A 22,080-nucleotide genomic window follows, 5' to 3' on the forward strand; every position below is an offset into this window, starting at 1 on the left:
GTAGGCAACGAGTCCCGCTCTAATACCACAAATCCTTTTTGACAAATACCTTTACATGAATCATTTTCGAGTTAAGTGATACAAAAAAAATCCACATATTAATCACTAATACACATACTACAGAAAGAAACCCGACAGCGCCCACATTCACTACGTTCGAACACTCCGTCGCAACAATGGAGAGCTCGGCGATCTATTAGACGTAGACCACGTTCGCGCACTGGGCGATCCGCCTTGTGCAGCAGTTACAGGGGCCGTGCCAAATCAAGCGAAGTTACAACATGGAAGAGTTGGCTAATTTTTGGATGAATTTGATTTTTACGTCATTAAACCAAAACAATTACACAATTGATTCCATTTTCAATTTGATTATATTCGGGGTGTTATCGAAGGATACGGCTAAAGTATATGCTACGTACTGCCTCCTCTTATGAGATGACCCCTGTAACTGCTGCACAAGGCGGAATCGCCCAGTCTCGAAATAGATCGCCGAGCTTTGCAATTGTTGCGACGGAGTGTCACGAAGCGTAGCTGAATGTGGGTGCTGTCGGGTTTCTTTCTGTAGTATGTGTATTAGTGATTAATATGTGGATTTTTTTGTATCACTTAACTCGAAAATGATTCATGTAAAGGTATTTGACGTCAAACATAGGATTGTTGTGGTATTAGAGCGGGACTCGTTGCCTACCGTTTGGTAGTCAGGAATTGCCAAAAAAAGACATAGGTTGGTCTCTGACTGTAATGAGAGCGTGTTTATGTCCAAATGTCCGTCTAGCTCTCTTACAGTCAGAGTACTCGGGCTAGCAAAAGGTATGCTACATTTTTGTGCCTCTATTGTAGTGAATAGTATTCATAATCCATTCATAACAGTTGTAAATAATTTTGAGTATATAAATTGTGTTAATTTAGAATCAATTCATTCAAAAAATGATATTTTACAAACTATTCACAGGTATGAACGTAATGCCTATCAGTATTGACATCAAGTGTGAGCGATGTGTGTTGATAAAACGCGGACCGGACCAGAACGCTTGATAAATAGAATTTTACCTTTAAAAAAAATTAATAAATTAAGTGTTCAGCAATTGTGCATAATTAAGAACATATATTTTTTCATGTAGTTGCCTTAAAAATGGAAAATGACGAACGGTACATGCGCAGTACAATACTTTTTGCAAACGCATGCGCCTGAACGCAGTTAGAAACATCGCACTATTTCCTGTTTACCGGATGGTGTTTCACTTTTGTTTACTAGAATGGATTTATTTTACGTCCACATTGTTGATTTTTTACGTTACTTGATTGCAATTTATTTTGTTTCATGTATTGTAGCTAAAAAAATGTAGAATAGTATTTCCGTAAATATCGTATTTGTGTTTTTGTCGTTAGGTGAATGCAGTTTGGGACGTCGATGGTATGCCATTTTGTCGTTAGGTGAACGCAGTTTGGGACGTCGATGGTATGCCAAGTTTTGGGGCATTTTCACCATTTTCGGGGCACTTGTATTTCATTAAAAATGCACAAAAATTAATTGAAATAAACATTAATGCAATTTATGTGCTTGCTTTAATAAATGAATGGCAAAAGATATAAAAGACATATTTTATTAATTAATAATACATTTTTGGGTGTTTTATAACTCTAGGCAAATTTAGAATTAATTACTGAAAAAGGCTTGTTTAATCTCAGGGCAGCATGGCGCTGATTAAAGCAAGATGGTGCTAGACTATTGAGGCATGGTGCCGCACCATGCTAAAACAAGCTAGGAAAAACACTAATACATATCCTCGAGATAATGGACTATTTACCCCCAAGACACCACAAGATACCCCAAGACACCGCCTATTTACCCCAAGATACCCCCAAGACACCGCCTGTTTATCCCAAGACCCACATGGTTGAAAATTAGCGGTCGTCCGTGGCAAGTTTTATTGGCTATGGGCGACTAAGAATTTTACAAAGGTGATCCATTGGGCGACCATCGATTTTAAGGTCTTGCGAGTGTGGTACCAGTTAAAAAAAAGAAAGAAACTGAATTGAATGTGACAAACACACATCGTCTGTGTTGGTATGACCTACAGATCTGGTAGCACATGCTCTATATTTTGACAGTGCCAGACTCGGCTTCTATGGCTTTGGGCCGGGTCTTTCTAAAAATGGAGCTCAAAACATATTGAAGCCACTGCATGTATACTGAAGGCCAAAAGAAACTTTACCATAGTTTTAAATCACTCTGGTGTAAAAACAACAAAAGATAGTCGCATGAGGTAAAATATATTGACTAGATCAATATGTCAACATTAACATAACTAAAAATGAGTGTCATTCAGCATCTGATAATGACGTCACATTTTCCCAAAGCGAGGTGGTGTACACAAATCGATCTTTCAACTTCATGGACGACATGCAAAGCATACAGACAATCACTCAAGTCCAATAACAAGTCACATTAATAGCATGTGTGACCACCCCTTGCCCCAATTCAAGCAATAATTCTCCGACGCATAGAAAAAATCAGTCGTCTGATGAGGTCACGTGGGACAATACTACATTTTACATTTTATTGCAACTTTATAAACCAGTTTAGAGATTTAAAAAGTTTAATTAATTATTTTTTAATTATTTCAAGTCAATTTTCAAATTTATATATATTGCATTCAGTGTCGGGGAAAATGCTTGTTTAACAATATAGGCTACGTGTTAGTGGTTGGGATGCTAATTTATGGAAATAAAACAAGCTTTCTGATAATTATCGTAATATTCATCATATTTTAAATTTCATAATACAATTATACTAATATATTATTATTATTATTAGCTTTCTTCTTCATTTTTTCTTTCTCTTTGACCATAGCAATATTTTTAGGGGTTTGTATGTAGGCTAGTGCGTGCCTTAGCGGGTTCTTTTGAGTGGTATATTGTGGAGAAAAATTAAATTATCCGGTCATCAAGTGCCTACATGTATACATGTATATTAAAGGTCACTTCCGTCCTTAATGATTACCAATTTGCATGCCTTTTCTATTATTATATACCCGAGTTCGACCAAGTAAGTTTTTTAATTACTTTGTATAATATCTACATTTTATTGCAACTTTATAAACCAGTAAAGAGATTTTAAAAGTTTAATTAATTATTTTTCAATTATTTGAGGTCAGTTTTCAAATTTATATATTTGTGTTTAGTGTCGGGAAAATGCTTGTAACAATTTAGGCTACGTGTTAGTGGTTGGGATGCTAATTTATTGAAATAAAACAAGTTTCTGTTAATTATCGTAAATATTCATCATATTTTAAATTTCATGATACAGTTATACTAATTGTATTATTATTATTATTATTATCATCTATCTTCTTTTCTTTTTTTTCTCTCTTTGACCATAGCAATATTTTTAGGGGTTTGTATGTAGGCTAGTGCATGCCTTAGAGGGTTCTTTTGAGGGGTATATTGTGGAGAAAAATTAAATTATCCTGTCATCAAGTGCCTATGGAAAATGGCTACAACACACACGCATTGTAATCGCACAATCAATTTGATTATTTGATCTATTACCTTATAAATTAACTACAAATATCAGTTAATAAAATGTTTATAACCTTACCAGTGTATTCTGTCCATAAAACACATGCCACAGTTGAATGTATATATTCCAAGGCCTGAATCAGAAAGTGTCCTATACGTAAGATGGGCTTCCATAATTCATTTTTTGTTGAAAGAATACGTACGTCACGTGACCTGACCCAAAGATGAAAGCAGACGTGACAACCAAGTTGCTTGCCTTTTCTATATAAATTATATACCTTGTTTTGACAAAGTAAGTTTTTTAATTGCAAACTTCTCATGTCATTCTAAAGTACTAGTGGAATCTATATCCATCCATTTGTAGTTCTATGATACTCTCTGTAGTCATTGCATGTCATATTGATATGGTAAATCCACCATCTTCTAATCAACCTTTTTATCTTCTTGTTTCTTCTGTTTCTATACCAGGGACCCGTTCCACGAAGCAATTTTAGCACTACTATCTCCGTAAATACCCACTATCGCGACCTTTATTTTTGTCTACGATCGCCAGCCCGTTCCAAGATGCGGTGTAGCTTACTATCGTCGTAGATTACTGTGGAAAAAAAAATAAAATCACATTCGCCAGTTGGCGACTGTCCAATAATTTTACTTTAATCGGCAAACAAAACTGGACATCGGAAAACACAGTGGACCAGTAGCAATTTATCTTCTATAAAACTTGTTTTCTATGAGTGGTTTGTTTGAAACAAAGTTTGACAAAATTTAATCGACTATGAATAAAGATTTTCCAGTATTCAAGAGTAAACACGTTAAGGGAGCAAATACTTCGTTATGATGTTATCTCCCTTAACTTGAATTTCAAGCATTTTGAAATAATTCGGCCCCAGTTCAGTTTTAGACCAAGTCAGTCCTGTCCCATTTAGAACCCGGTTTTATTTATGTATTAAAATAAGATTGTGGAGTCACTGTGTGTCTTTACTTGTCTGTTTGAAACGTTAATTATTTTAAATGTTCGACTTATATATATGTTATGCTGCACTCCAATTGTCTCGTGCTTATTGTGATAACGGGTCCTTCCACGATAACGACTACTCCAGTCGTGAATGTTGTTTTAATCACGTCGGAAGTCATGTTCACCAGTGGGGGATGAAAACATGCTTCTATTTTCATGACTCGACTTTAGACGGCTTTAAAGACAAAACTATTTACAAAACAGTATTTATGGATTTACAAGGCAGTGTGTGACGAAAATAAATTTTATTTAAACCAAAAGTAAGGTAGCCGATTGGTAACTACTAATAACACACTGAAGGCTGGCAGATACTATTACAATGCTTTTATTTAACTTTTAAAGAATACTGCAATTTAAATGTATATCTTAGCAGTGCCATTAAAATATTAATTCGCTTAATTTCGTTTAATAAAATTATTAGGTACGGAATTTGCAAATGACAGTTAACAGTCATTCACTGTTTTAATGGAACCAGACACAAACAGTAACTATTTAACAGCAAGGAATTACCCCTTCACAAGTTCATTCGAATGCGCTCTTAATAACAATTACGACATTAGTAATGTGCCATAAAATGGCACTAAAAGCACATGGTTTACATCTTGTCATTTCGGGGGGGGGGGGGGGGGGGGGGGGGGGGGGAAGAATACAGATGAATTAATTTAATTACAAGTATATATTAGCTGGCTACTAAATATAAGTGGCTGGTGACTAAATATTATATTTTACTGGCCAGGGAAGAGTAAATTTGAACTTGCTTTGTAGAGCACTGAAAATTATCTTAAAATTCCAACGTTTCATTTAAAACCTTTAAACTTCCTCAGGGGAATAAAAGACAAATGAAATGAAGTTAAAAACAGACTGGCTATAAGTGAACAGAATATATTATTATTATTAAGTAATTTAACGGGTCCATGTACCACTATGGTTTCGAACACGCCTATCCCGAGTTCAGCCTCCGATAAGATCGGGGCTTTGACTCGGGACAGAATATAAAGCAACACCAGCTAAATAAACAAAGGGAACTAATCAGGTAAATTGGTAATGAAAGGGACTGATGAAAGCCACAAAGGGAGAGTCAAAGGCCACCCAAAGCCACTGGGATGATTTTCATTTAGTCCACGTGGCCAAACTGAGTTCAGTCTGTGAATTCAAAGGGACTCTGCTATGTTGAGTTTCTTTTTATCCCGACTGGATACCTTTTCAAGTAGTTGACACACATAACAGTGTTCAGACTGATTAAAGTGTGGAGCTACATGAGGGGCTTTAAAAGTTTTATTGTATTTTATATTGTGAATGTGATCTGAAAGAAGTGTACTAAAGGGGGTGATAAATATATTTTATAATTTTAGATGGATGGTAGTGAAAGAATTGCTGTTTAAAATTTGTCAGAAAGAGTAGCTCAATGTGTTGCGGAAGTGGGTTTCCTCTTTAATTTTATGTGCTCCTTATGCCAAATAAACAGTAATTAAAATGTGTTGAAGATCCATTCAACACAACTGGTGAAAGGCCGTGGTATGTGCTATCCTGTCAGTAATTAAAATGTGTTGAGGATCCATTTCACATAACTGGTGAAAGGCCATGGTATGCGCTATCCTGTTAGTAATTAAAATGTGTTGAGGAACCATTTAACATAACTGGTGAAAGGCCATGGTATGTGCTATCCTGTCTGTGGGAAAGTGGATATAAAAGATCCCTTGCTGCATGAGGGAAAATGTAGTAGGTTTTCTCCGACTACGTATCAGAATTACCAAATTTCTGACATTCAAAATCCGACAATTAATTAATCAATGTGCTCTAGTGGTGTTTTTAAACAAAATTTAACTTTAGCTTGGAATGTACGACAGAGCTTATAAAACAAACCTGTTCTTCCTGACCAGTAGTTTCACTAGTATTTTATAAAAGAAAGAAATGTTTTATTTGACGACGCACTCAACACATTTTATTTACAGTTATATGATGTCAGACATATGGTTAAGGACCACACAGATATTGAGAGAGAAAACCTGCTGTCACCACTTCACGGGCTACTCTTTTCGATTAGCATCAACGGATCTTTTATATGCACCATCTCACAGCCTTGATATATCAGTCGTAGGATTGATCCCACACTGACCGGGCATTGAGCGAGTGCTGTACCACTGGGCTACGTCCCGCCCTAGTATTATATAATGCCTCACCTTGTACAGTATAGTTATCTGCTGCCCATGCTAGTATTATATAATGCCTCACCTTGTACAGTATAGATATCTGCTCCCCATGCTAGTATTATATAATGCCTCACCTTGTACAGTATAGTTATCTGCTGCCCATGCCAGTATTATATAATGCCTCACCGTGTACAGTATAGTTATCTGCAGCCCATGCTAGTATTATATAATGCCTCATGAATAGATATCTGCTGCCCATGCTATATATAATGCCTCACCTTGTACAGTATAGTTATCTGCTGCCCATGCTAGTATTATATAATGCCTCACCTTGTACAGTATAGTTATCTGCTGCCCATGCTAGTATTATATAATGCCTCACCTTGTACAGTATAGTTATCTGCTGCCCATGCTAGTATTATATAATGCCTCACCTTGTACAGTATAGTTATCTGCTCAGCCGTGCTAGTATTATATAATGCCTCACCTTGTACAGTATAGTTATCTGCTGCTCCCCATGCTAGTATTATATAATGCCTCACCTTGTACAGTATAGTTATCTGTCAGCCGCCCATGCTAGTATTATATAATGCCTCACCTTGTACAGTATAGTTATCTGCTTATGCTAGTATTATATAATGCCTCACCTTGTACAGTATAGTTATCTGCTCCCCATGCTAGTATTATATAATGCCTCACCTTGTACAGTATAGTTATCTGCTCCCCATGCTAGTAGTATTATATAATGCCTCACCTTGTACAGTATAGTTATCTGCTGCCCATGCTAGTATTATATAATGCCTCACCTTGTACAGTATAGTTATCTGCTGCCCATGCTAGTATTATATAATGCCGAAGTTCTTGTGTCGCAAGATCAAACCACCTTGGTGGATCCATTCAACTGGGTTTTTTCTCGTTCCAACCAGTGCACCACAACTGGTCAAAGGCCGTGGTATGTGCTATCCTGTGTGGGATGGTGCATATAAAAAGATTCCTTGCTACTAATGCAGCAGGTTTCCTCTCTAAGACTGACAAGAGTTACCAAATGTTTGACATCCAATAGTCAATGATTAATCAATGTGCTCTAGTGGTGTCGTATGTTACAATGATCAAATGTTTGACATTCAGCAGTGTTGTCTGTCAAATTTAACTTTTATTGCTAAAGCACCTGCCAATGACTGATTTTCTTGAGACTCGTGTCACAAAAGCCATCTATAAAAGGACTCTTCACAGAAACTATGATGCTGTAAACTTCAAGTTTGGAAACTACTGTCGTCAGTATTGTGTATTTAATACTCAATTCATTTTATGTTTCATTCTTGGATGTACAGTGTATCAGCTATGATATTAATAAAAACAAAATCGAAGTTAATCAGATTGTGGCACCAATTTATTGCACTTGTCAGCACGACATATTGAAACATGGGTTAGAAAAAACAATGAAATAGAGAATAACTAGTTAATGACGTCAGATATTTGCTTTTTCCTGTGAAGGTAAGAATGGGGAATTCTAAGTCTCTGCCGAGCGGAATTTCTCATTCGACCTGAACAGGATAAAGCTGATATCCGACATCATTAACTAGTTGTTATCTTTATCCTGCAGACCATAAATATTCAGGGGAAAAAAGCTATTATTTCTGTTATTTCAGCCACATTGTACGATGACCTAGAGGTCAAATGAGCGATTCTGTAATGTAGGCTATGCGTGTGACGTCACTGTGACGTCAGAGTCATATACTACTAGTAGCAGGATACATCTATCACTTTGCTTTATCCGTCATCATATTCTGTCAATAGAAACGGTGGTTTCAGGATAAAAAAGAAACATCATGGTGTCATTTTACAGGATATTACTGTTTTTATCCATCATCATATTCTGTCAATAGAAATGGTGGTTAAAAGATAAAAAAAGAATAACATCTTACAAACAAGACATGGATGTAAAATGTCTAGATCAGCCACATTTCAAGAAAAGATCTATTACTTTTGTTACACTGAAATACATGTATGTAGGATGGGATTGCATATGGAAGGGGGGGATGGATGAGTGGTCGGTTTGGGGGTGGGGGGGGGGGTGTTAGTTTTTTTAACCTGTAGCCTGTAGCATGAAAAAAACCCTAAAAATTGTCTGATACATTTCTACATTAAGAGAACTGCCACTCTGAAATGAGAACTTCAATCTTGTAGATCATTGGAAGTTGGAACTTCATTAAACGTTAGTTTTGTTTAACATCACCACTAGAGCACATTGATTTATTAAACATTGGTTATTGGATGTCAGACATTTGGTAATTGTGACACATACATGTAGTCTTAAAGGAAACCAACAACATTTTTTCATTAGATTCAAGGGATATTTTATGTGCACCTTCCCACAGACAGGATAGCACATGCCACAGCCTTTGATATACCATTCATGATGCAATGGCTGGAATGGGAAATAGCCCAGTGCATCCCCCAAAGGGCATCGATCTCAGACCGCCCCTTGAACTTCATTAATGCAAGTGTATTCAAATTAGTCTAAATCACAGGTACTCTCAAACTGTAAACAACAACACTGGGTGGATGGGGGTGATAATATGGTTATAAATATATTTAAATATATAATGACAGCATTACACACACAAAACACACACACACACACACACACACCCCTACATCACCTCTCCAGGTTTGTTGTTTGTAAGCACCTGTGGTCTAAGCAAACTGCATTCTACAGAATCAAGCTTAAAATATACATGTGCAACTTTACATAATTGAACAGTAGGTTACATACATTCTTTTTTAATAGAGAGAAATATTGCCACAGTTGAGTTGTCTGTTTATAAAACTAAGATTGCTTGTGGTTCTATATATTATAGGTGTGAAGGCTACAAAAGCTTTATAAATTTTGAGAAATCTTCTTTTGGTATTTTTCTCAAAGAGCTGCAGAATAACATTGTGTGTATCAAATCACATACTTGCTACTGTACAGTCTGAATGTCTGCATTCATATTGTGTCATTATGATAACTGATGAAAAGAAATACGAGAACCCACGGTATGTATTTGAGACCAAATTTAATTGAAAATTAGAGTAATTATGCCTACATACAAAGATGTAATGAAAATGAGTACTGTTGAATTGGATGTCAGTAACATAGTTAACTTCCTGATTATGGATAAGGGTTCTGGTAGCAGTCCATTTCGGCTGTAATGTATCTTATCTCTTATTCTTTCTATCAGTTTTTTAAATGTTTCTGCCTGCGTTGTGCAGTATAATTAGTTACCTACTGGTCCAACCGGAGGGGAATATAGGCTTCATCTCTGTGACTGTCTGTCTGTCCATCCATTCGTTTGTCCCTTAAGATGTTTTTCACAATATCTTGAGATATTGATCTGCAATTTGGTGTATAGCTTTATCCTGCACCATTACAAATCAAGTTTGACTTTCATGGCGATTTATCCATTTTTGACAGAGTTATGGCCCATGAACTTATTGATACAAAACTGTGTTGGGCCTGATAGAGGACATGTATTGCTTTAGCTGTACTCTCAGAATGCTTGCTAAGTTCAAACATACACAGAACATCATATTTTTTCTTAAGCAGTGTTGGATCCATGGAGGGTCCCATTTAGGCATGTTTTCTGCATGTGGCTGCAGCTGTTGGTTCCACTAAACATCAGCTACTTCAATTGAAGATAAAGTTCAAAGCAAAGTAATATTTACATTGATGTAAGTGACAGTTAAGGACATTATTAAACTGCATTTGAATTAAAAGAATCATTCTGGTCTTGGAAATCCTTGAAAGTCATGGAAAATTGCAACGGTAATTGTCCAGGCCTGGAAAGTCAGGGCATTCTGAGTTAATGGGTTGTGGAAATTACATGTATAAGTTATGAATGGGAAATCAGGGAATATTTTGTTCAATGTCACATCACACTTTGCTACAGAGATTCTTCACAATTCTGTAATGTTAGCTACTACTGGTAGCTAGTCAATTTTCAGAGTGATAGTAAATGTTGCTAATCAAAATTTTGTTCGAAAACAAAATGTGCCTGGAAATGATAATTGGTTGATAGTTTTATCTCATATAAATTAACACAAGAAATAGTCCAATAGGCTGACCAATGAGTATCGTTCCTAGAATGACTGGATATCAGGTGAGTGCCTTACCATTGGGCTATGCCACCCCCCCCCCCCCCCCCCCCCCCCCACATGTATAATTACTGATTATGTATATACGTGTAACACATGTACATTGTAGTTGGTAATGTAAACAGTTTATAAGGACAGCATTAAACTAAAATGATAATTTCCTGTTGCCACATGTTGATGATCTGTTTCTACTTTCAGACCCTTCTAGACAAGTGTCTGATTTCCACTGTGTGGTGCTCAACTGGGAAACCATGCAGTGTAACTGGACACTGGGACACTATGAAAACTTAGACAACATCGCTGTGACACTTTTGTGGACTTCTGCAGGAGCTGAAGGGTTAGTTTATTCAATAGTCATGTATAAGTACTCAGATCACAGCAGACATATATGACTATTAATTACCAAATTCATTGTCCAGCTGTTCATGGTTGTAATCAATAAAGGTTGTGTGCGCACACCTCAGCTATCTTAATATACCAATTGATGAATGCTAATAATGTCTGTTTGACAGATTTTCTAAAAAGCCTCTAGCCTAAGGCTAGTGGGTTTGTGATTTTCACTAGCCCACCAAGTTAATCTACTAGCCCAGATTCCTGACCAAGTAGAAATACAAATTGACTCACATAAATACTTTAATTTATTACATACCTATTCAATCTTACTATAGTGATAAAGACATTTTCAAACCATGTGATAAATTTATTTTGTATCGCACATATGTACGATCTGGACCGGAACTTCTAAATGGGGTATTCCCTTTTTCTTTTTACTGCAGTTAGCACCTTTTATTTATTCATTTATTTTTCTACGCGGTCTCGTGGTATATATTCTTCCACAAAATAAACTTGTGCAATAAATAGTAAGCGAAAACAACGTATGTGAAGTTCTATATATTTGTTTTATTGTTTTATTTTACTTTGTTTATTTAATTTAATTATTTTATGATATTTATTTAGTTTTCTATTTTGAAATCAATATTAATTTACAGAATCTGATGTATTTATAGTAATTACTAATATACGTGTTTTTTTATGTACATGGTAGGTTATAGAAAACAGACTCTTGTTGTGAAATATACTGGTTGCCGTGTTTGTAAGAGGGCCTAGTTTCTTTAACAAAAATCTGGTAAAAATAATAGAAACTTAAAGAAAATCCTCTTCTTAAAGGCATACTGTCACAGATTTAAGGACCTTATTCCTCTGAAAATGGATAATAAATAGAAATTACATTAATTGTTGGAAACCAAATCTAGCTATTGCATCACCGTAACTGAACCATGATGGAGCAAAATCCATGTTAACCCTCTCGGCAATTTTAGTTTATGAATTATGGACCATTGCCATAATTCAATTACTTTTACAAAATATCCTTAATAAATGGAGTATGGTGGTTATAAAGATGGTTGAATAAGGTACATTTAGGTACAAATCAAATCATTTTTGCTTAGGTAATACTTTGTTAGACCATTAAATAGGTCAGTGGTCTGTGACAATATGCCTTTAACGGTTTGGGGAGTTTTAGATGTGCTGTTCATCTGCGCGCGTGCCTTTCCCCCCCCCCCCCAAAAAAAAAATCTTAGCTATGGCCCTGCAGATACACTGAGAACTAATAACATTTCAAATTTTTTAGCTGTAACCTTTTAACTTTGTTGCTCTCTTTTCAGGTGGAGTAACTGTATCAGTTTTACAAAAACTTCCTGTTTCTGGAACAAGACTGAGTTTCCAAAGATGAATCCGCTTTGGATGAATGTAACAGTGCACAATCAAAGAAGACCTAGTAGCGTGGCCACATCCATGTTTAACATCAACAAAATTATGATAGGTACGTGCAAGTTTAGTGACACTTTGTTTAGCAAATGGGATACATAATCACGTTTAATATTAAAGCAGATAAAATATGTACACTTATGTGCAAGTGTATTGACATCCAGGGAACATTGTATTTTCAAAATTGTGATTAGCGATATTTCTAGTCGATAGAAAATTTATTAGCAACTACTGTTTAATGTTTTAAAATTGTATAGCGATCTCTGAAACTTGTGTAGCGAATCACGACGTGATATTGAAAACAAAGGCCGTGGTATGTGCTTTCCTGTCTGTAGGAAAGTGCATATAAAAGATCCCTTGCTGCATTAGAAATTTAATCGGATTGCTCTGATGACTAGGTGTCAGAATTACCAAATGTTTGATATCCAATTCATTCATTCATTTCAACTTATTTTCGTGCTTATATCCAATTAAGGTCCAAGTATGCTGTCATGGGCACAATCCTTGGCTATTTGGGCTTTCTGTCCAAGACAGTGGGTTAGTTGTTAGTTGGTTAGTGGTTAGTGAGAGAGAAGAGGGTATAGTCGTCTTACACCTACCCATTGTGCCCTTAAGAACTCGCTCTGGGTTGGAGCTGCGAACTCTGTACCTACCAGCCTATAGTCCAATGGCTTAACCACTGTGCCACATCCAGTAGCCAATTTTTAATTAATCAATGTGCTCTAGTGGTGTAGTTAACCAAACAAACTTTAAAGATTTAATGTGCACCTGTTATATCACATCTATATATAGAAAGCTCAGTTAACTTGTTAATGAACCTTTATTTGTTTTAAATATAATTGACAAGCAGTTAATTTGAACACTTCTGTTTGTAACTACATGAAGTCTGTACAGAAGTTTACAATTAAGAATTAATAATTTGGTTATAGACCCTACTAACACAGAGAGCGCTGATGAATTAATGACATCTCCATCCTTGTGTCTGTCTGTCTGTCCGTCCGTCTGTCCCTCGTACAGTTTTCCGAAGATTTTTGCACAAGGGGTCAATGCCTTGAGGTATTGAGCTGAAATTTTGTATATAGCTTTATCATGTACACTTATAGATCAAGTTTGACTTTCATGGCAAATTACCCAGTTTTGACAGAGTTATAGCCCTTGAACTTAAGAGATACGAACATTTGTTTTCCAGACCTTTTTTTTTGCAATGCCCCAAGATATCAAGTGGTAATTTTGTGTATAACTTCATCATATTCTGTTACAGATCAAGTTTGACTTTAATGGCAATTTACCCATTTTTCACAGAGTTATGGCCCTTGAATTTAGGCGATACAAACATTTGTTGAGCCTGGTAGGGAACATGTGTTGCTTTAGCAGTACTCCAGAATGTTGAAAGTCAGAGACTTTATCAATGGCAGTTTATTACTGTCGGTTGAACAGATAATTTGTGCTTTTTATATTTCTTGCAAAGGCAAGATTTCATGGAAACGATTGTTTCTAGTAACATGTCAGGAACCGAAATTTTGTTTCCCATGATTATTATATTGATTATGACTATTCAATGAAAATAATATATATATAATTATTTTTAAAAAGCTGTTTCCAATAGGTTCCCATGATCACAAGGTACAGAACTGAAAAAGTGTTTCCCATGAAATTTGAAATCCTATGACTTGATAGGTTACTGGTTTATAATTGCTGTAGGCAGGCTCATAATTGCTGTCAGTGAGAATGTTGCCTACGGCAAAAACATTTCAAAATTACCATTGGCAGGCTGTGTACTTTACGGTTGCCCGATTGCCCATGGCGAGTCAAAGTAGTGTCAGGCAAGTCAAAACCTTATTACATGTCGCCCGCTTGACAACTGAAAATTTCCGCATATTGTATTATGTATCCAAATGCAAATAATTAATGTTTGTAAGAGATCAGAAAGTTATTTTTTATTTATTGTTTTCAACTGGTTTCCTATTAAAGCGGCAGTATCCGGAATATTTTAATTATTTAAGCATATAGAACAGAAAATCCAATTACGTTTGATGCATATGTGATGCCACACTCCGCACTGGTTTCACTACGCTGGCTTATCCAGGTCAAAAACAAAGCCAGTATTTCGAAAGTGAGAAAGTGTGGAATTCCCCAACAAAAGATCACGTGAGATTTCACAATTTTTGAACAAATTTAACTGTCTTGATTGAGGAGTCATCTCATATCTCCAAAACATATTTATATCCATAGAGGTATGGTACAACGCCTTTCCCGGGGTCGGTGTGTGGGGGATTTGCCGTGTAATTTTGACAGTGGCCAGCTGTTGGCATACGCGTTACATGTAAGGCGGTGTTACTAATTACGTAACACTCTAGGGGTAGAGGAAGAGGGTACTGTGTTCGATTTACGTAACATTTTTCAAGACTATATGTTATTTTTATTCATTACTTAGACCTAAAAAGGTGTTTTTTGGAAATGCACGGTCAGTCTAGGATCGATCCCCATCAGCGGGTATATAAAAGACCATGGTATGTGATATCCTGTCTGTGGGATGGTACATATAAACGATCCCTTGCTAAAAAATTTTTAGCAGGTTTCCAAGGCGAGAGTGCAGGGATTTCAGCGGGGTTGGAGGTTATAGACTGTTGAGCTAAGTTTATATGGGGCCATGCTTCCCCAGAAAATACATTTCAATTTTTTTTAAGCTTGGGCAAGTAAGGGTTTCAACCTTCAATACCCTCCCCCTGCACATGCACCCAATTCCTCTCTAAGATTATATGTCAAAATTACCAAATGTTAAACATCCAACAGCAGATGGAAGGAAGGATAGGATATGTTTTATTTAACGATGCACTCAACACATTTTATTTATGGTTGTATGGTGTCGGATGATTATTAAATCAATATGTTCTAACTTTGATGTCCTTAAACACACACACACACACACACCCAACTTTACCCTTTCCAAACAAAAGAATATTTATTTGAATTTGTCGATTTTAACACATAAAATTAAGAAGTGAAAACATTCATTGTCTACTTTAGTATATTTTATTTAAAAAATATATACATGATTAATGTGTTACTAGTATACAAACTAAACTTTGAAAGTTCTACTAACCCTTTATAAAATATTAATTCTGAAATAGGAAGGTACGATTGTCGATTATAAGTTCTATATTACTGTATAAGTACTGTATCCTCAACCAAACGTTCTTCGTACAGCGCAAGATTTCGTTTTTTTTTTTTTTTGACGAACCCTACAATTTGAAATCGGCAAATGCACGTGTTAACTGAAACTGACAACAGGCTGTCATTTGTGCTTTGCCGAGCTATGGCGGCACAGGTGACGAATCAAGCGTATACTTTTTACTATCTCCATTCACAGCGAACACACACAAGTTTTTTAAAAGTGCATTTGAGCTTGTATTTCATATTTGTACATGATGTTATAATATGGTAACCAGAGAATGTAACTTTAATATCTGCGCAACCAAATCCATAATAGTGACCGAGGGATGCTCTCAACACGCTGATGTGCGAAACGCCCGCAGACGGACCTCCATCTCCCTCTAAGCCACCGCCTACAAGTAACTGGCAACTGTCACCAGTCTTGTCCGTTCGGAAGGCGGTGGTCCGAGCAGGAGCCGTTGCGAAGAGGAAGGCTGTAGCTCGCCCGAGCAACCAGCCTGACAAAGCAAGGCCTCCACCGTCACCAGCACCGTCAACCTCTGCCTCAGAAGCCGTCTGGAAAGTTCAGATCCGGAAAATCAGGTCCGGCTTCCTGAAGTTCGTGCAGGGGGACACCTCGGATCAGACATCACTGATGGCGGGCTAGTGGAACCAGAGCCCGCCTGGTGGAAGCGCTTACGAGCTACACACCATCAAGTCTACAGCCGGCAAGAAGGGATTGGTACTAATATAGTGCCAAGAAGGAGTCTACAGACAAGCGGTCCTGCTTAGAGAGATGGATAGCCACACCATCCACAGGATCAGCAAGTCCCTTTTCGGCAACGACTACCTGAGTGTCATCACCATCCTCGCTGACCAGAGATGGAAGCACTTCATCCCCGCCGTTGCCGGTTCTCCACTCATCAGTTCGCCATTGGCCAACCTCCGCACCCTAATGGCCTTAACGAGGTCTCTCACATGGACATATAGATCGGACTTTAAACATTTAGACCTTTGTTCAAAATTTTATGTCGGAATTATTATTATTATTTTTGTTTAATATTAAATAGTCCGATCCTCTCTTCTTTCTCTTATTTATTTTTGGCCTGTCCTTCTAAAATGCTCCAAATTATATAAATATTCGGCCAAGCAGTCAATTCTTTTTATTTTTGGCTTGTAACTTTTTTTTTTTTTTTAAATTTATTCTATTAACTTTATTACTAATTGCTATTTTCAAAATTCTGCCCATTTTCAACACTACCCCCCCCCCCCCCCCCCCCCTTAACCTGAGTCAGGCCACCGATCTTATGGGATGTCGGACTCGGGATGGGCGTGTTTGAAACCCTAGTGATATATGGGCACGTTAAACTAGTTATCATCATCATCAATGGGACATAATAGCAACCACTTGCCCAGTATATCGAACAGCCTAAAACCATTCGGAATGCCTCGGCCGGTTTTGATTATGTATTCGGAAAAACTCGGCCACGTAAATGTATTCGTAGTTTCAGTCGGAACACCTCAGCCATGTCCGTCTTTCCTTTTCATTTAGTTAAAATCGGAACAACTCATCACATTCCGTTACGCTATGTTTCACAGAAAGGTTTTGTTTACGAGCCTGAGGTTTTCCGAAGTTACATTGTGTTGAAACGTTTTCGTTTCTTACGGAATATACCGAGTCTACTATACCACACACCCAATTTTCACTGCCAACGATGTCAACAACAGCTATCGTTGCCTGTGCACGTGCGAGTGTTAAATAGGAATGCTGGTCAACTCGCTCCAAAGCTAACTCATCTGAGTGTTTTGACAACTCGCCTCAAACTTTACTGTCTGTAAATAATTGTGACAAAATTAAAAATCGATGTCTACAACTTTGGTGTCATTTTATTTATTAATATTACAGTGAAACTCTGCTATTATTTATTAATATTACAGTGAAACTCTGCTATTACCACCGCTTATTAAATGGTTTTATATTGGGCAGATCTTAATATCGGGTAAATAATAATCTATTGCAATGAACTGTCAAGCCTAATTTAACGACGTTTGTGAGTAAATTTGCCCCTTATTTCCTTCAAGGAATGATCAGGCAAGGCTTTCGAACTCTGACCCGACTGGTGTGCATATTCAACAATATTTAATGCACATTAGCTTAAAATGTTGGTATATTAATTTTTAAGATGGTAAAGATATGAGTTGACTAAACAGTGTGGGGCAAGTTGACCTGCTCCCATTAAATAGTAATAATTATGCCTTTAACTTGTGTTGTATGTTTATTTTTCTAGTGGATGTGATTATTGTTTATATAGATTGCTGTTACGTGTAGCTCAGTAAAAATTTTAAATTTCTCATCACACGGTCATAAAAGCACCTTATTCATTCCAAGACCGAGCCTTGTTTGTATGATATGATAACATGTTTTTAAAGTGCAATTTCAGTAAGTTCTTTTTTAAAACGAAACTCGGTTGCGGGCCATTCAAAAGTTGTACAGGCGAGTCAAAGTGTTGCTGTGAGTGGCCCGATTGGCCAATCAAAACAAATCCCAAGTGCATACCCTGCATTGGTATTCAATTCTGACATTAAGTTTGAGCCCTGCCATCATTAATATATTTTACATGGTGGTGTGTCTTTACAAAATTGTTCATTCTTTCTTTTGTTAGGGGCAGGATTTAGCTCAGTCAGTTGAGTGCTCACTTGAGGTGCTTGCATCACAGGATCAAACCACCTCGATAGATCCATTCAACTGGTTGGAGTTTTTCTCGTTCCAACTAGTGTACCACAACTGGTCAAAGGCTGTGGTATGTGATTTCCTGTCTATGGGAAAGTGCATATAAATGATCCCTTTCTGCGTTAAGAAAAATGTTTTCTCTGATAATTACGAGTCAGAAATAACAAATGTTTGACATCCAATAGCCGATGATTAATTAATCAGTATGCTCTAGTGGTGTCGTTAAACAAAACAAACTTCTTTCTTTTGTTCATTCATTTAGTCATTCATTCATTCATTCATTCATTCATTGTTTCAGTTAAGCCATCACCGGTTCAGAATTTGGTGTCTGAAACGGTAAACTCTGAATGTGTTGATCTCCGATGGGAGCACTCCCAGTCTACTAAAGGAGTTATGTATCGTGTAAACTACACAAGTGGAGTGGAGTGGGTCGTAAGTTTATTTCCATTTGTTTTAGACTGTTACAGATAATCCTTTATATATATTATATACCTAATTGTAGCATGTAAAGTAAATGAACTATATCGAAACTCCTGTGTAAATATGTGAGAATTTAGTTTTGAACCTTGATAGAAAGAAACATTATTTTCATTTGGTTTGTATTGAACCAAATTATTTTTGTGATGTTTTTAAAAATTGAAATTAAAATGTTTTTTTAAAAGTTTAGAGCTAACTTTTTGGGATGTAATTGAAGCTGTAGAAAGGTTTTTGGTGCCTTGTACTGGCACTTTGTAAAGTAGCAGTCCTCTTACAGACCGAGCTGGAACCATATATCGGACAGTAGTCAAAGTACCTGGCAGTGAACCATGGTTGCATACTCTTATGACTGTCGTAACTTCTGTTTGGAATCAGTCTTGTGTAGAGACAATTATTCCGTATGCTAATGGCAGATTCATAATTGCCATGTAATATATTACAACTTCTGCAAATTCTCATGTTAAATTTTATATTGTTTTGGTGTATTACTGGTGAGTAGATTAATTCATAATACGGTGAGTATCATCATAAAAAAAATATTTCCTTTTTAGGACAAAATATTTCCAAAGAGACATACATGTACATACTGTCCATACCTGTATTTATATAACATCAGGCCTGGAAATTGTTATTTTAGTGATGTCTGTCAAAATGACCAATAGGTACATACATGTGTATATATATGAAAATGTGTCTGTCACCATATGTTAAAATAATGTTACTGTTGTCCTTTATTAATAATGTACTGTTACATACATGTATATACCCATAGAACTACATTGCAATTAGCCAGTGAAATCTATCTAAACAGTACACACATGGGCCAAATTGAGCCCAGAGCACTAAGTCTGATTTTGATGGGTATTGAGCTTGCATGGGTTTGGATTGAGGTAAAAGTCTTTTATGTTTTCTGTTAACTATTAAATATAGAACAAGTAATAAACTGTCAAACAACAACTACTATCAAATGTGAATAAAATGATGAAATGTACAAGCACTTGGATGGGGGTGGGGGGGGGTTGATAGGCATTTTGTTCATCATCAAACATTAACATTTTGTGGGACTTTCAGACATGTTGCAATTTCATTTGCAGATTAAAAATAATCAATATCTTTCAACCAAGCCAAGCTGAAGAATTTCCTTGGTTAAATAAATGTTAAAAAAAATCAACTGAAAAATAAAATTCATCACTGTGTTAGGCCTTTGAGATGTCAACAAATTCCAATTTATAATTCATAACTGAAATAACTTTATAATAACAAAGCTCCTAGTTAATGTACGCTGTTAAATAATGTGTTCTGAAATTATTTAAAAAATAAAAGTTTCCATTTAATTTTGATTGCTTTGACATTTGTCAGAACTGCAAACATACATAACTGTTCATAAATATAGACTGACAGCAAACATGGAGCATGCACATATTTCTGTAGCTGTCTAATTAGCCAATGTGATATTCTGCCATAAATAATTACTGCTACCTGCAGGACTGCAGTTTCAGAGGTAAAACTGACATTTTAAAATAAACACAAAGAAACTAGATTATTCATCCACTGTGCAGTTTGGAAGGGTAAACATTCGAGTTAAAAGATCAATTGGTTGTTAAGCAATTTGGAATATATTGGATCATCGGGCTTGCTTGGGTCTATTAATAGACATGAGAAATTCCGGGACAACCAGCAGTTCTAGCAACAGTTCTATAAGCATGTGCAAACTGCATGATATGGTAAAAAAAATAAGAAGATAAATATGCATTTTAAAACGAACTGCATTAACAGCTTCATCACAAAATTACTTCATTTTGTGTCAGACTAAATGACTGTTAATGTTAAGTTTGTGATTGTCAAATAAACAAATGACAAATTTGTACTGGACAACATCTGTGACTGGCCACTTACATGTATTTCCAGGCTTGTAAGTATGTAACATAATGAGTTATTCTATTCAAGTAAATAACCTAGTGCGATAAATTGATTTTTAACTAAATGAAAAAAGAAAAAAGATTGTTTTAGTTTTGTTGAGGTAATGATAGATAGTTCAATGCTAAAAACTTTGGTCTAGTTTTGTTTAATACACACTTACGTACTCATATGGCTTTTCCATAAGAGTGACAAATATACATGTAGGACACATTCTTCTTTCATGAATGTAATTTTACAGATGTTTTCACTGTGATTTTCGCCCCAGTTTATGTCTCGTCTTTATGAAGTTAGGTGAGATATACATGTAGGTATTACTTTTCCAATGGTGGTGTTAGCGACATTGTCAATGTTTGCATTAAAGTTTCGCATTTGGATCTATTTCACAAAAGCTGTAAGTCCTAGATCATTAACCTTTAGACTACTGGATTACTTTTTGACAAAAACCACATTGAGTGGGTACAAGTTTATAATTTTTGCTCACATATATTCACTTAAAATGTTTTATAAATAAATAAAATAAAGTATTATTATTGTGGGTTGTTTTATAATTTATAAATAAATAAAATAAAGTATTATTATCGTGGGTTTTTTTTATAATTTTTATGATATTTTAGATAAGTTAATGTTGATTAAAATTAGGCAAAAAATCTTAAAAGTTGTGTTTAATTCCAGGCATTTGTGGCCAGCTGTCCAGTATTTATGTCCATTATTCCCAATAACAGTGGTTTTCTAAACAGATTTTTTTTTTTAAATTGAACTACGATTCATATCCCAATTTTTGTTGGTTTTCATTGTTGGTAAAATGATCAAATTTATTATCAAATTAGCTGTCACAATCAGCTATTGATCCCTGAAAATGACCATGATGTGCCACCATTGTTGTCAAGCGAAAATACTTGCCGAAAACCAAAGTATTTTCCATTGAAAAACAACAAACAAAATCTAGCATGCTGTCAAATAAACTGTTTCCTGTTTTTAAAAAAAGTTTCCGGTGAGTGTTGTGTGCAAAACGGCGGGAAATGTGAATTGGGGAATGCACTGTATACAGTGTACAGTATGTCGACTGGCGTGATGTTGGGCGAGATATCTCACCTGCAGTAGTCAGAAGGTTAAAACATGGTTTATAGATGCACCTATGGATGTCCATCATTTTGCACTGAAATGGTTTATTGTAGGCGAGACAGTTAATTTCGTTGAATTCTTATTCA

General features: G+C 36.0%; 1 protein-coding gene across 1 annotated transcript in view; it reads left to right on the plus strand.

Moving 5' to 3' along the window:
• Window positions 1–10,956: 10,956 nt before the first annotated feature.
• The window catches only part of LOC121374332 (interleukin-6 receptor subunit beta-like), a 41,135-nt gene continuing 30,011 nt past the window's right edge, over window positions 10,957–22,080 (plus strand). Inside the window, exons 1-3 of the mRNA XM_041501400.1 lie at window positions 10,957–11,161; window positions 12,489–12,646; window positions 18,774–18,907. Coding sequence (XP_041357334.1) covers window positions 11,076–11,161; window positions 12,489–12,646; window positions 18,774–18,907 — 378 coding nt within the window. The 5' untranslated portion in view covers window positions 10,957–11,075. The remainder of the gene's footprint in view (window positions 11,162–12,488; window positions 12,647–18,773; window positions 18,908–22,080) is intronic.

This window comes from Gigantopelta aegis, chromosome 6 (assembly GCF_016097555.1).
Source record: "Gigantopelta aegis isolate Gae_Host chromosome 6, Gae_host_genome, whole genome shotgun sequence".
NCBI lineage: Eukaryota > Metazoa > Mollusca > Gastropoda > Neomphalida > Peltospiridae > Gigantopelta > Gigantopelta aegis.